This window comes from Crinia signifera, chromosome 4 (assembly GCF_055691185.1).
Source record: "Crinia signifera chromosome 4, ASM5569118v1, whole genome shotgun sequence".
Classification (NCBI taxonomy): Eukaryota; Metazoa; Chordata; class Amphibia; order Anura; family Myobatrachidae; genus Crinia; species Crinia signifera.
The window spans coordinates 257,599,296-257,614,853 of NC_139220.1; the positions used below are offsets into that span (position 1 = coordinate 257,599,296).

The 15,558-nt window shown below is 44.6% G+C and overlaps 1 protein-coding gene across 2 annotated transcripts in view; it reads left to right on the forward strand.

Moving 5' to 3' along the window:
* RASL12 (RAS like family 12) overlaps nucleotides 1-15,558 on the forward strand; it is a 59,644-nt gene that overhangs the window by 39,076 nt on the left and 5,010 nt on the right. For both annotated transcript variants that reach the window (XM_083184304.1, XM_083184305.1), the window contains one exon: nucleotides 11,784-11,974. In XM_083184304.1, coding sequence (XP_083040430.1) covers nucleotides 11,784-11,974 — 191 coding nt within the window. The remainder of the gene's footprint in view (nucleotides 1-11,783; nucleotides 11,975-15,558) is intronic.

Here is a 15,558-nt window from a genome sequence, read left to right on the forward strand (position 1 = left end):
CCTTTGTGGGCGCCATAGCAAATTATCTCCTAATATGTTTTTAATTTTACCAGGCTACAATCTACCATCTGGAAACAAATGTGAATATGTTATCTATGGTTTATGTACTTTAAGTTGGTAATTGGTATATTGCATTAATACAGTATTTTCTCTGCAGGCTTTAATGTAAAGTTTTTGTTACTTTAACCCCCTTTGAGTGGATTCATTTGTTTTGCATCATCTGTAAACAATTTAATTTAACTATTTTTAAAGATCCGTTGTCGTTGGGCCCCTAAAAGGCACTGGGCGCATAGGCAAGTGCATAATCTGCTTATTTGGTAATACGACACTGCTGCCAGTACACATTATGCCACACAATGGGCATTATTCTGATCGGAGCGGCCAAACGTGCGTACGTTCGCCATTACCGCACGCTAGCCGTACGCGGCCGTTAGGGTTAAGTCCACCCACAAATCAGCCGCTTACGTACGGCCAGAAATACCGTAGAAGAGGAGTGGCGTACAGATGAGCGTACGGCAACGTACGCGGACGGACCAGCCCTTACACTCCGACAACTGGCGTACAACTGAGCGTACGGCGCCGTTTACGGACGTCTTTCGTCCGTCTTCCCAACGACTTCTTGCGGAGATCTGAGCGTACGCCAGCTTGCACGGACGGGTCCCTATTGTTTTCAATGGAAAACTCAGCTTTTGTCACCGCTCGTGAGAGTGAGCGTACGTCCGTGCACGCTGGCATACCCTTCACATATATGGACCTGCAAATCTTGCCTCTCAACTACTAATCTGACAATTGATTAATTAATCTATTTGTTATTCAATTATTGTTTTCTATTAACTCAATTGTCTACCTTAATAAAGACCTAATAAAACTACATTTGAACCCACATTACATGTATATTTGTTATGTTCTAATGTGGCATTTTAATCACTATCTATGTGTCCCCATATTGCTGTTACTTTTAAATCAAGTTATGTTGGTGTTTCTGTATATGTACTAAATTATGTCCGTAATTACTTTGTCCAAAATGTGTAACATGTATACCTACCCTGATGTTATGTGTGATGTTTTAATCGAACAACATTAAACATTAATGCATTTTCACTATGTGTTATTTTACTCAAAAACACACACATTCACACATCAATCATTACCCCTCACCTCAAATTACAAGTATAACTTACAGTACACATCTGTATGTACCTACCCTTACAAGCCCTCTAACATATTTATTAGTAAAAACACAGGCAATTTCGAACTGTCATGAAACTTTTATTTTATACAAAAATAATAAGGGGGGGGGGGATAAAAAAAAAATTAAAGGCGGGCCTCCAGAAGGCCAAAAATGAGCTGGAGGTACAGGAGGGTGATCATGATCTCCCTCATTAGGGCTGCCACCTCCTCCTGCTGCTGTCCAGTGTCTGTAGAGAAGGGATAAAAAAAAAAAATTAATATATAACATACACAAATGTTTGTTGTATTTGTACATAATAAAAAGTTCAGAGTTATGTGTGAAGGCCACATACATTTAGAAACTACATTGAAGATGGGTCTGCTGTAAACACAGTACTAAAAAAAAACATGTTAACACACACATACTGTACATAGTAAATAACATTAATTCAATTACTCCTTCATCAATGAATGTATGCTGTATCCCAATTGGTACTTTGGTTTTGGGGGACTGTCCTCTAACCTCACAATTAGCCTGTGCTATTTAAGGGTTATGACATTGTTGTGGCTTAAGCACTCCTTAGTATTTTAAATTTAGGACATTGCTGTACAAATTATAGGCCTACAGCTATGTTTGTAAAGCATGCATCCGCATGGCCTCACACACTATTACCAAAACAATCTCTACATTTAAGTTGCACCAGTGGCAGATTAAGCCTTTGGGGGGCCCGGGGTACTTTAGAGCGGGGGGCCCCCTTGCACTTGTCATTACTGGCCGCACACTGCATGGGCGAATATTATACTGTCAAAACACAGAGTAAAGGCAGAATAAACTTGGTCAATGGTTACCTGCAGGGGATATATATATATATATATATATATATATATACACACACCACATGAAAAGCCTGTGTTTGTCCCTCTGCCCCTTACTCTGGAGGAGACCTCACAGTCCTAGTGCTGCCTCTGATTAAAAACCCTCCTATGACTAAGCTGCTGCTGCTGTTCTCCATGGACCTGAGAAGCATGTAATGAGCTCCACCAATCAGAGCTCAGCACAAACTTCTCAGCCTCTGTCCTCTGGTGCAAAGTGTCATGGGACTTAGTCAACTCCCAGAAATGCACTGCACACTTGTGCAATCAGTGTGCCTTGGCTCCCGATGCTCAGCACCATAAATCATTGTCACATTGGCAGATAGGTGAAGCTGCAGCACTACCCCACCCATGCACAAAACATTTAGCTAAAAAAAAAAAAACATAACTTAAACATTTTATTTTTAAAAAATACATGACAACCACAGGGGGCCCCTAGCTAGAGGGGGGCCCAGGGGCACTGACCCCTTGCGCCTCCATTATAATCCGGCCCTGTGTTGCACATCATGCTGGGAACTGGAGTTACCCAACACCTGGAGCCACATAACTACCACACCACTAATGTCGGATATCTCATTGGATGTACTGTTATGTCAATTATTCAAGGGGTGAGGCATGGCCACACTCAAAAAAACCACCAAGGGGAGCCTTGTTCCTGGAGAAGGACAGGACACACCTCATGGTCGGCCTGCAGTGATATGTTGCAACTAATGTTGATGTTGGATACACATATGTGGTTGTTGTGATTGTTTATGTGTAGAAATGTGTAGGTCAACATTAGACACATTATTTACTTACGGCTACTTGAGCCATCCTGGTTGCCGCTGGTTGGCTGTGCAGTGGTTGGGGGGGTCAGGAGCAAGGGGGATGGTCCTGGAGTTTGGGTTGAGGTAGTGGGTGTGAGTGGGGAGTGGAGAGGTTTGGGGGTGGGTGGTGGAGAGGTGTAGGGGGGTAGGAAATGGGGTGGGGAGGGGGGGGGGTGGGGGTTGTGGAGGGGGTGGGGGTTGTGGAGGTGGTGGGGGTTGTGGAGGGGGTGGGGGTTGTGGAGGGGGTGGGGGTTGTGGAGGGGGAAGGGGATGGGGAAATTGTGTGGGTCCAAACTGCACCCAGTGTCTCCAGTGTTGGGGAGGGGGAGGGGGTGTGGGTTGGGGAGGGGGTTGTGGAGGGGGTGGGGGTTGTGGAGGGGGTGGGGGTTGTGGAGGGGGTGGGGGTTGTGGAGGGGGAAGGGGATGGGGAAATTGTGTGGGTCCAAACTGCACCCAGTGTCTCCTCTTCTTCCACCTCCTCTTCTTCCTCCTCCTCCTCTTCCTCCTCCTCTTTCTCCTCCTCCTCCTCCTCCTCTTCCTCCTCCTCTTCTTCCTCCTTCTCCTCTTCCTCCTCCTCTTCTTCCTCCTCCTCTTCTTCCTCCTCCTCCTCTTCCTCCTCCAGGGCTGCCTGGTCCCGGGCTGCCTGGTCCCGGGCTGCCTGCTCCCGGGCTTCCATGCGTGCCCTTGCCCGTGCTGAAATGTTCATGTTGATGGCATAGAAATCGAAGATTGGGTTTCATAAAAAAGGGGGAAAGAAAAATTCACATTAGTCATGCTCATAACCTTCAAAATTATCATTGCTGTGATATTTCAGACATTTATCATGCAAACTATTTGATATCCTACACCCAAAAACTGATCAACTACTTAAACCCCCCCTATACACCCCCTATACACCCCCTATACACCCATATACACCCATATACCCCCCATATACACCCATATACACCCCCATATACACCCATATACCCCCCCATATACACCCATATACACCCCCATATACACCCCCATATACACCCATATACACCCCCATATACACCCATATACCCCCCCATATACACCCATATACACCCCCATATACACCCATATACCCCCCCATATACACCCATATACACACCCATATACACCCATATACCCCCCCATATACACCCATATACACCCCCATATACACCCATATACACCCATATACACCCCCATATACACCCATATACACCCATATACACCCCCATATACACCCATATACACCCATATACACCCCCATACTCAGGAACATATTTATAAAAAATACACAAAACATTGCTAAAAAACTCTGACATACTAGTAATCAAAACTTACATCGGGCAATATGGCGGCGAAGGCTGCTGAGGAACACTGGCTGCCGCCTGCGCAGGTCTGACCAGCGCCGCTCAACCTGCGCCAGGCTTCTGCGGACGCCGGTCGTCGAGAAGATCAGGCGGCGGGCAGCAGTATACGCCCGCCGCTTGTCCGCATTAGTGACATATGGGCCCCTGGGCCCCAGGTGACGGTCCATAACTTCTACCAGGGCCAAAAGCTCTGAGGTGGAAAAGGGCCTAGCTCGAGGACAAGTCATAGTGGCAATGGCGCAGTTATTAATTGCAGGTACATATATCACTTTTGGTGCTTGCTGATTGGTCGAAAAAATTGTTTGTTTGGTATTAACTTTATTAATCCCTCTTACATTGACAAACTGGATGCGAATAGAAACTTACGCGGACCGTTCCGATATACACACACCACAACCAACAGCATGCATTCAATGAAGAGAGAAGTACTGTATTTACAGTGTGCGGAAAATAATACACGCAAGCCTCTACTTATAACTACGCTGCTTAAAGGGGGCACGATACACCGATATGCATGGAGAGGAGTACTGTATTTACAGTGTGCGGAAAATAATACATGCAACCCTCTAGTCATAACTACGCTGCTTAAAGGGCCACAATGCCACATGTTGCTGTATGACAATTTCCTACACATTACATATGTAAGGAAAGCATTGTAACGTGATGTTTTGAAATGTGACTCACAAGGCATACACGAACTCCAACAGATACCAGCTGACAACACTCATCATTGGAATGACAGGTGCACACATTTCACGATGTAGCCCACAATACTCCACAACCTGTGTATGGTGAACCTCCACCAGCTCCACAAGGGCCAAGCAACCAGCCAGAACAAGAGGTTGCATCTCTCCAAACAGGTGTGACCCAGCAGGTGCATGGTGAGAGAACTGGGGCCACCAGAAAACGTGCTGCAACATCTAGGGTGATGACTGAGCAGGATACCACCACCAGAAAGAGAAACCCTGCATTTGTAGAGGCCGAAATGCGAATTCTAGTGCCCAGGGCACGCGAATGGATTGAATTGGCAACCAGGAAGCCGGGTGCCAGTGCAAGGAGAAACCTTTGGGACAAGATCACAGAGGAAGTGAACCAGGTGGCACCAGTGGTCAGAACTTGGGACGCGGTGAAGAAAAGGTTAGTGTGTTTGTCAGGGCAATTTTTCAGCAGTCTCCAGCAGGAACTGAGGCCCTTATTCTAGTTCACTCTTTCTGCCCAAATATTTCTTAGATGGACAAAACCATGTGCACTGCAGGTGAGGCAGGTGTTACTTGTGCAGAGATAATCAGATTTGGGTGGGGTTTTACACCTGCCTCACCTGCAGTGCACATGGTTTTGTCCATCAAAGAAATATTTGGGCAGAAAGAGTGAACTAGAATAAGGGCCTCAGTTCCTGCTGGAGACTGCTGAAAAATTGCCCTGGTCTTTGGCCCCCTGATGTCATATGTGTGTACATATGTTACATGTATGTTTTGAGACTAATAGAAAGGTGTGTTTGTAGATAGTGCTACACTTCAATGTCACATGTGAACACAACCATGTCTAATAACCCACATTGATATATGAAACATGCACCATTGGTGTGATGTGAGGTTATGGGCACAGTTCTGCTCATGTGAAGTATGTGATGGGACAAGAGAAAGTGTGTTTTTGAAAGAGTTGTTGTAACATGTTCCATATGATGCTACTGAAACAAGAATGAGCAAACTGTGCACATGTAGCTGGTGAGAAACTACACATCCCAGTATGCCATTCCATAGTTAAATTACTCCATAATAACCACATTGTCAAGCTATGGTGGAATGTGTAGTTTCACACCAGGTGGAGGTGCCTAATTTGGCCATGGATGATGTCATTTCTGCATAGTGATGTATGTATGTGCATTTAGTGGCCTAATGAATGAGATGAGACACTGAAATGCCTCCTAATTGAGACATGAATGTGTGTGTGGGACACATATGGCAAAAAAACATAAGATCACCCACACTAGGAAATGTCACGTAGCTAGGGGTACCACATAGTCCCTTTAATTCCGGACACATATTAATTACACAGGTTCTGTGGCTGGCTGACTTCAAGACTCCACTTCACCTAATTTTAAACTGCCACAGAACCTGTGTAAGTAACATGTGTCCGGAATTAAAGGGACTAGGTGGTAACCCTACACGTAGCACAGTGGTGCACATATCTCATGGTGATATTTGTATTTTTAAACTTGTAGGTGGACTGACTTCAAAAGTGCACTGAAGAGGAAGATGACTGACCGGTACAACCACAGCATGTCCACCGGGAGAGGTCCTATGCCTGACCATTTGGAGTATACCCCCCTGGAGCTGGACTCCTGTGACGTGATTGATGTGGGGGAGATCAGGGGGATCTCCAATATGGACAGTGAGCTCCCGGCGGAGGTCTTTGCTGCTGCTTTTGATGGTAAGTCACAGTAATGCATTGTATTTAGAAAGATATTTTTTATTGCGTATGTGATGGTGACATTGTTTTCAATTCTTATCCTAGCAGAAGCAGAAAGCCTGGATGTACCGGCAGCATCTTCCTCTGCAGAGCCACAGGTGGAGCAAGTGGTCCAGCCTCCATTAAGACGTCGCCCCCAGCCCCAGCCACAGGAGACATGGAATGAGAGCCTGTTGGTGACGCTGGACAGGATCGAGCAGCAAGGGGTGGATGCTGCGATCCGTCAGCAGCAGGTGGCGGATTTTCTGGCGGAGTGGAAGGCCACAAACCAGCTGCAGGTTGAGGCCTTGAACCGCATTAATGAAACTCTGGCGGCTGGCATAGTAAGCATTGGGCAACACCTCAGCCGCCAGAATGAACTTCTTGCGGAGCAGCTGTCCACCGCCAGGTCCCTAAGGGACAATCCCCCATCTGCTGCCCCACCCCAAGCTGCTCCCCAACCTCCCACCTCGGCTGACCCTCCTGTGTTGACTAGGGGAAGACGCCGAAAGCCAGCTGAGCCAAAGGCCCCTGTCCCCAAGGCCCCATCTAAAAGGGGCAAAAAAGGGCCCAAATGAGACCTGGTTCACTTCCTCTGTGGTTGGAGGCCAAAGGTTTTAATTGCACTGGACATCCGCTTCCTGAGTTGGCCATCGATCCATTTGCGTGCCATGGGCATGAAAGTTCGTATTTTGACCTCTACAAATGCAGGATTTTTTTTTTGGGTGGTGTGTATCTTGCTTAGTATTCACCCTGGTTGTTGCAGTACGTATTCTGGTGTCCCCATTTCTTTCACCATTGCATTTGCAGGGTAACACATGTTTGGAGATATGCAACCTCTTGTTCTGGCTGTTTTATTATTTGTGTGTCTATTTTATTTGTTTATTTGATTTCTCACTTTAAAGTGTCAAGCTGTGATGCTGAACAGCAAATAAATTTATTTTACAAATTAAATCTAAATTGTGGTATGTGTCATTTCTTGTGTGAAACAAATACTAGATTTATGTGTACTTACTGACCAGGGTATTTTTGAACATTTGTTGAAGTGTGGTCGAAGTTTCCCATGTGTAACCCTCTCCATGGCCATTCCCATGTTCCTATCCAACTTTTCCCTGCTAATTAGTTTGTGTCAGCACATGTGCAGAGCAACTTAATAGGTGAGAAAGCAGTTTGTATGCAGGTGAGGTAGCTCCTACAGTAGTAGGTAAAAGCAGGTCCAGAACAATGCTTTCCTCATGGAGTGGGTGAGGCAGACAAACAAGGGTGAAAAGGTACATTTGTGTAGGAATGCATATGTGTCCTCCCTAAAAAAAGATGTGTGAATGGGCCAAACATGATAAATTAGCTTGTGAACAAACATGCATAACTTTTTAAATATATATGATTTGACAGTGTCATAAGCAGATGTAGGAATCCTTTGTTAGAGAGATGAGAGTGCAATAATGTGATTGGTGGCATCTTACATCCAGAGTGTAGTCAAATCCAAATCATAGCAGATGAGATAGTGGTACAGGTCATTATTTTGGGTACTATACAAAGATTGTGTGCAAAATAGTGGTCATGGGCTTAAAACATTGCTGAAACATCCTTTGTAGGTGTTAGATGTGGTTTATGTTATTGTATCCTAAATACAAAACCTATGTTAGTATTAGAGTGAACACGTTGACACATGTCGACTTGTGTAGATTGAGTGTGCTACTGCGTAAAGTCTATGAAAGCAGGTAGTGAATGTGTCTAACTGTTTAGCAAATACCTACCTTAGCGTATAAAAAGATTCTTACCTTAAATTAAACAAACCTTTAAATGTGGAGAAGTATAGAAACATAAGCTTCCAATGTGTTTGCGTGCTGTATGTGTGGCTTGCAGGTAGTGAAATCATGGTTTGGACTTAATAGACTGCAGCATTGCTTATTACATTCAGGTGTATGTGTTTGAGTAGTAATCAGCGTTAATTAGCAAACTCAGGCGCACGCTGGCATGCGGTATCTGTAGGGGTGGTTTGAGCTGGCGGTTGGCGGCCGCCTGTTTGGTGTCCGAAATGAACGGTGCCTTAGTCGATCGTGCGGTAGTAGCACCGCTCATTTTTGGTGCACACCCCCGTGTACGCCCATATTTACGCCCATTTTCCCTCATTATTTCGGCCGCTCCCATCAACACGCCCCTATGCCGCCCCATTACCCGTACACTCGCGTACAGGTTTTTTCGCACGTTGAGAGCCCGGCCGTAAGCGTTGTGGAGTGTTCGCGCCGGCGCATTAGCGTATCTGCACATGCGCAGATCATGAAAAACCCCGGGACGTACGCGTACGGCCCGGCCGCTCAAACCAGAATAAGGCCCCATGTCCCCAAGTCATAGAATGGCATACAGTGTCCTCAGTTCATATTATGCCACACTACGGTGACCCCTGTTTATACTTTGCCACATTAGAGTGCTCTCCATTTAAAATGATGCGATGTTAAAGTGCCCCAGTTCTTATTATGTAACAGTATAGCGCTCTCCACATTATAATGAGCAGATCAGGTTATGACACATTACCATAGGGGTGCGCAGCACATTTTATTAGGGGGTGCACAATTAAAAGGGTGTGCCTAGCACCACCTACTGGACATGTTTAACACCTCCCATTGGGTGTGTCTTACACAGCCAATCAGTCGTGTCTACCATCATATATTTGCACTCGATACAATATAAAACGTCTCTTAGCCACACCATAATCTCCTGCCTATTTCAGTTTTACTCATGTAATTACTCTATGTAACAGTACATGCAAATACAGTAATAAACATATATGAATGACACAGGTATGTAGTGATATGACAATGGTCTAGTACAATTAACAATGCAAAACACACATAACTGATTGATGGGCGCTTCTTTTAATGTAATACTGTACAGTTCTAAAAAGCAAAAGTCTTTGGTAAAAGGTATTGCTGGTTGCTAGCAGCAGATTGGTGTTCATCAGGGTGGGCACAGCATTAGGGGTGCCTGTGCACCCCTAGTACTCAATGTATGCACACCTATGCACATTACAGTGGCCTCAGGTTCAAATTATACAATATTACAGTGCCCCATTACCATTTTAACTTCTCTCACTGAAAATGAAATGTTATAGAATTCAGGATCTGACCCAATTGCTTACCAGGGAAATCTAGGAAATTAGTATGCAAATTTATAACTGCGTCCAGGTCCCCCTAAACCTCTGGGCTTCATAGCAATGGGACCATTTCCACTCACCATAGTTACGACTACGCATATATTCAGGGCCACCACTAGGAATCGTGGGGCGCCCAGGTCTGACCTTCAGTCCGGGCCCCCCCACCAGTACCAGTACCTAGCTGCAGCGGCGCGGCATCGCCCTTGTCCTGCACGCCTCCGCTCTCTGCGTGCATCTCTTTGGGAATGCACACTGCACAGTGCAGCCTGCAGAGCGCCGAGCCCCTCTGTGTCCTAGGCTCGGCACTCTGCAGGTTGCTCTGTGTATTGTGCGTGCCTGGCTGGGGGGCCGTCGGGTGGGGGAGGCGGTGTGCGGCTGCATGGGTTGGGGGGTGGCATCGTGCTGCTGTGGGCAGCTGCCCGGGCCCCTCCAGAGGCCGGGGCCTGGGACAACTGTACCTGTCGGCAGCCCTACATCTATACATATACTGTACATTTAAAATAAAGATGTTTATTTAGTTGCCACAATCCTTTCACACCGCACAAGTAACCCGGGTCAATCCTATGTTGTTGCCGGGTCAGCATGCGATGTGAAAGGGCCATTTGAAATATCCTGGGCCCAGCAACCTGGCAATCTGACCCAGGATAAAATAAGTATTATTCTTGGGTTGGATCTGGGTTGCTGGGCAGTGTGAATGGGCAACCCAAGTCCCGTTCAGGCAGCAGCGTCACATCAGTGCGGCCTTCGCCCCCACCTGATGTGCCACCGCTCCACCAGGCACCCGGATGAGATCAGCGACCCAGCAATAAGCCGGGTCACCGTGAGAAGCAAACACAGCAAATGCCGGGTCACTCCCAGGATGGACCCGTGTTTGGGATTGACCCGGCATTTGCGATGTGAAATGGGTTTAAGTTAAATGTTTAAGGTCAGTGCAGCTGCTAGATTTTATATTGATACAATTATATATTATACAACATTTGCAACTTATGTTGCCATTATGAATGATACGTTGGTTGCTTGGTTGAAACTTTACACAAGGGTTTAATATAAATATTTATTTTATACTCACTATAAATGTCCATGTTGATTTAAATTGTTTCCTTTTCCTGATCTTCATATTTTATTAAGCAAGAATTGTTTTTTTTTAGATTGAGGGCAGAAGGGGGAGTTGTTGGCTTTCTTCATAAACAACTAGAATAAGTGCTGAACCTGTCATATCTTCCCTCTCTGGGAAAATGAATTATGGGACTTAAGTAACACTACGCTTTCTAAACTGTCACAAATAATTCCCATTCAGTAAAATGGAAAAAGCGTTTAATGTTAAATGTGTGGGAGAGGGGATTTAGCTTAGCTGTAAATATATACAGTATACTATAGTTGGAGGTTTGAAGATGGTTACTTATGCTCATAAACAATTCTATAAAACCCTACTACTAATAAAACAAACTTAGCTGCTAATTTTAGTTATACGGATAGGATGTCAGAACCCATCTTCATAAATCAGAGGATATACATATTATTTCTATTCATCATGTCACTATTGTATATTTGAATGTTTCTTAATTACATTGGTACTCATATATTTAATGTAAGCACTCTTCTCTATATTCTGTCCCTTCAAGATGCAGAAGAAAAGGCATCTGAAAGTATACAGGACATTTACTCTTCTATGTAATTTATTATATGGGATATGGGACGTGCACACACATTAAGAACAAAAGTAAAACATTTCCTTATGTAAGCTACTTTATCACTCTCTGATCACGTGTATACCAACAGAAAGTTGCCCTCAGTATAGGGCTGTTTGAGTTGAGTGGGTCGGTTGATCAGGGCTTATCCATTTTAAACCCAGATTTTAATTTACAAATGTTGTAAAGAATGTACAGTAGACCCTTCATATTCTATATTTGTCCCTCCACTATTCTCATTTAACCGTGTTGAATAAGACTTTTTCTCTATTCACTGTAGGATGGGCCAGTGAATCCTGAGAGGTACTTGCAGTGGGCTAACGCCTTTCTGGTAGTGTACAGCATTGATAACAGGAAAAGCTTTGAAGGATGCTACCAATACCTGGAGATCATATCCCAATATAATAGAGGAGCAGTACATGAGAGCCCGGTCCTCTTACTGGGGAACAAGCTGGACATGGAGCGATACAGGTACCAACCTCTATAGCTGCCATCTTGTCAGTATTTCGCCTATTCATGTGAGAGATAAAAATACTTTGGCAACTGTAACCTACCACTAACATTATACCAGGAATAATATACTAATGTGCCCCTTTCTCTTACCTGTAACTCAATACCATCCAAACGGTCACACTTACCAATTTCGAAAAACACAGATAGGAGGAGAGAACAGAATGACCAATCATAAGCTACGATTTATTGATTGTGGATTGTGACTGGTCTACCCACTAACTTTTTCTGGATAGAGCAGTTTTCATCCAGAGCTGTAAGAAAACATTAATACACATATTTCTTATTGTTTCATTCTATAATGTCAGATTTTAGTTCGTACTAAGGGTCTTATTCAGATCTGAGCTCAGTACAAATTTGTTTGGAAAATGGGCAAAACCATGTGCACTGCAGGTGGGGCAGATGTAACATGTATAGAGAAAGTTAAATTTGGGTGTGGTGTGTTGAAACTGAAATCTAAATTGCAGTGTAAAAAATAATGCAGCCAGTATTTACCCTGCACCGAAACAAAATAACTCACACAAATCTAACTCTCTCTGCACGTGTTACATCTGCCCCACCTGCAGTGCTCATGGTTTTGCCCATTTTACAAACAAATTTGTACTGAGCTCAGATCTGAATAAGGCCCTTAAAGCACTACTTGTGTACTAATTACAGGTTACAGTACAAGCTTCAACTGTATATTGGTAAAACAATAAATAAATACCACCATAACCATCTTTCTAGAACATATGGTCACAACAGTTAATTGTGCAGAGGTTCTGCATCTAACATGTATAGGAAAATGCGTGCAGGGTGTGGTCCGTTTTGGACTCAGGGTCACACACTTTAGATTGTAGATACTCTACTGACTGCAAGCCATGGACAAAACCATATGCACTGCAGGTTGGGCTGATGTAACATGTGCAGAGGGGAAACGGTCATCAGTCAGACCAGACTTAGGTCGACAGTCATTAGGTCGACCCCGGAAGGTCGACTGTCCCCAAGGTTGACAGGGTTAAAGGTCGACATGGCTCAAGGTCGACATGACTTAAGGTCGACATGGGCCAAGGTCGACATGGTTTTAGGTCGACAGTCATTAGGTCGACATGAGTTTTTCACTGTTTTTTGAGCCGACATGTGCCGACAGGCGGTATTTCATGCCCTACCATCCACTAGGGCATGGTGGGAGAATAAAATAGTGTGCCGAGCGCAGCGAGGCACCGTGCCCGAAGCATTGCGAGCGAAGCGAGCGATGCGAGGGGCTGCGGTTCAACTCCAACTGTGTCCATGTCCACTGTGTCGACATTCAGGTAAAAAAACAGTGAAAAACTCATGTCGACCTAATGACTGTCGACCTAAAACCATGTCGACCTTGGCCCATGCCGACCTTAAGTCATGTCGACCTTGAGCCATGTCGACCTTTAACCCTGTCGACCTTGGGGACAGTCGACCTTCCGGGGTCGACCTAATGACTGTAGACCTAAGTCTGTTCTGACAGATGTACCGCTTCCATGCAGAGAGAGTTACATTTGGGTGTTTTATTGTTTCTGTGCAGGGTAAATACTGGCTGCTTTATTTTTTACACTGCAATATAGATATCAGTTTGAAGTACAAACACCACCTAAATCTAATACTCTCTGCACATGTTACATCTGCCCCACCTGCAGTGCACATGGTTTTGTCCATTTGAGAGTGATTGTGCCTTTCCGAGTGAATCAGAATAACCCCCACTGTGTCCAATTTTGCTGTATTGATGGAATGCAAAGAGCAAATAAAGGGGAAATTCATGTTGGCTCGATAAGTAGCAAAAATCGCGCAACCCCCCAACCCCGCCACCGAATCCCCTCGGTACCATGTGAGGGGATATGACATCCCCCTGCATGCATCTGCTATCAGGAGCAATCATTCGATGGTCGCCGACAACTGACTTTTATTTCCTCCGTAAATACAATGGTTTTATAAAGTTAATACATTTTTACAAAAGGCACAAATTAGAAAAACTTTTTAAATAGTATTGGCTTTAACATCATCTGCAAACTGCAATTAAAAAGCAGCACTTAAAATGTCATAGATTAAAGTAAGCATTAGATTTAAGTGTTGAGACTGTTTATGCTGCTACTAATCCCTTTGTTGGTAATTTGTGCTAGCTGCTGAGAGCAAAGATAAAGACGTTTACACTTAGATTTTCTGCTGCTTGTGTTTTCCAATTTGCAGCTTTTGTTTCAGCCCTGTAAATGGATGTTCTGCTCTATGTCTTCTGCAGATGTGGGTCTAATGTTCTTTCATAATACAAACTGGGTGGATGAAAGATGTCTGTTTGTTCTACTTTTGCCAAGTCCCTATACTTTCCTTTAGAATCTTCTATATACCAGCTTATTTACATGATCTCATTGGTATAACTCTGGGAGGCAATGGAGTCGACTGCCACCGGGCTCCTGCTTCCAAAGGGGCACCAATCCTCCCCTGCAAGTTTGAATCAGTAAATTGAAAGCCATCGATATCGCTTGTGGCTGACTCCCCCTCCTAGAACACCCTGTATTAGAACTCATGACCTGTTCCACTAGAAGCAGATATCTTACTGATTGAGCTGAATGTCTCCTGCATAGGAAGCATGCAGAGTCTAGCTATATGAATTTACTACACTACATAACTCTGCCTAATAGTAATGGTTTTTAACTAAGGATAATACATAGTCAGAATCTGCACGCTTACAGTGCCGGAGCAAATAGCTATCTGTAAGGTGTCTGCCCTCACTGAGACCGGTCTCTGGTTCTAATCCTAGGTATGACTGCTAGAAAACTGTTGAAAAGAAATTATACTCTGGTGCAATGTAACAAGAAAAGGTGGTGTGTGTGTGCGTGCGTGCGTGCGTGCGTGTGTGTGTGTTCACCAATATTTATCTTGCCTCCAGGCAACTGGGACGAACGTTTGCCACTGCATGATCCTCTAACTTTCTCCCCTGTCTCCTTCTGTCCAGCTGGGATCTCTGCTCTCTCCTATAAGAACACTCTGCCTTTTTCAGGCTCCTTTCTGTTTCATTGGGGCACATCCATGTAGCAGGTATCGAAATGTGTTCTACATATACTGTGCAATCAGTTATTCTTCAGAAATAGCAAAGTTTTATATGAGGATGATGTATTAATATCCATCACTTACCTAAGGTAAATACTGCAGTAGTCTATTTCACTTAATGTTGACTTGTTTTTTTCACTGTCAGATGACACTTAAGTGAATCAATGACGATCAGTAAGCTCTGTGAAAGTCACACATAGAAGAAACAGTGTGTAAATTGCAGGATTTCTGTGGACTAGTCAGCAGGGTACCATAGCGGCAGTGCGCCCTGTGTCCCATTCCTACCTTCTGATGTCATTACTGCACACAGAGGGGGCAAGGACACCAACTTCGGCAAATACTGCAGTGCCCCGACCATGCAGGGTGTGTCTCTGGAGCATCCAAAGGACACTTCAGGAACAGCAATCCTGCTAGACAGACACAAGGGCCATGGGGCATTGACAGATTCGACCCCAGAGCCTCTAGTTATACAGTATACCTGGGTCTAGTGT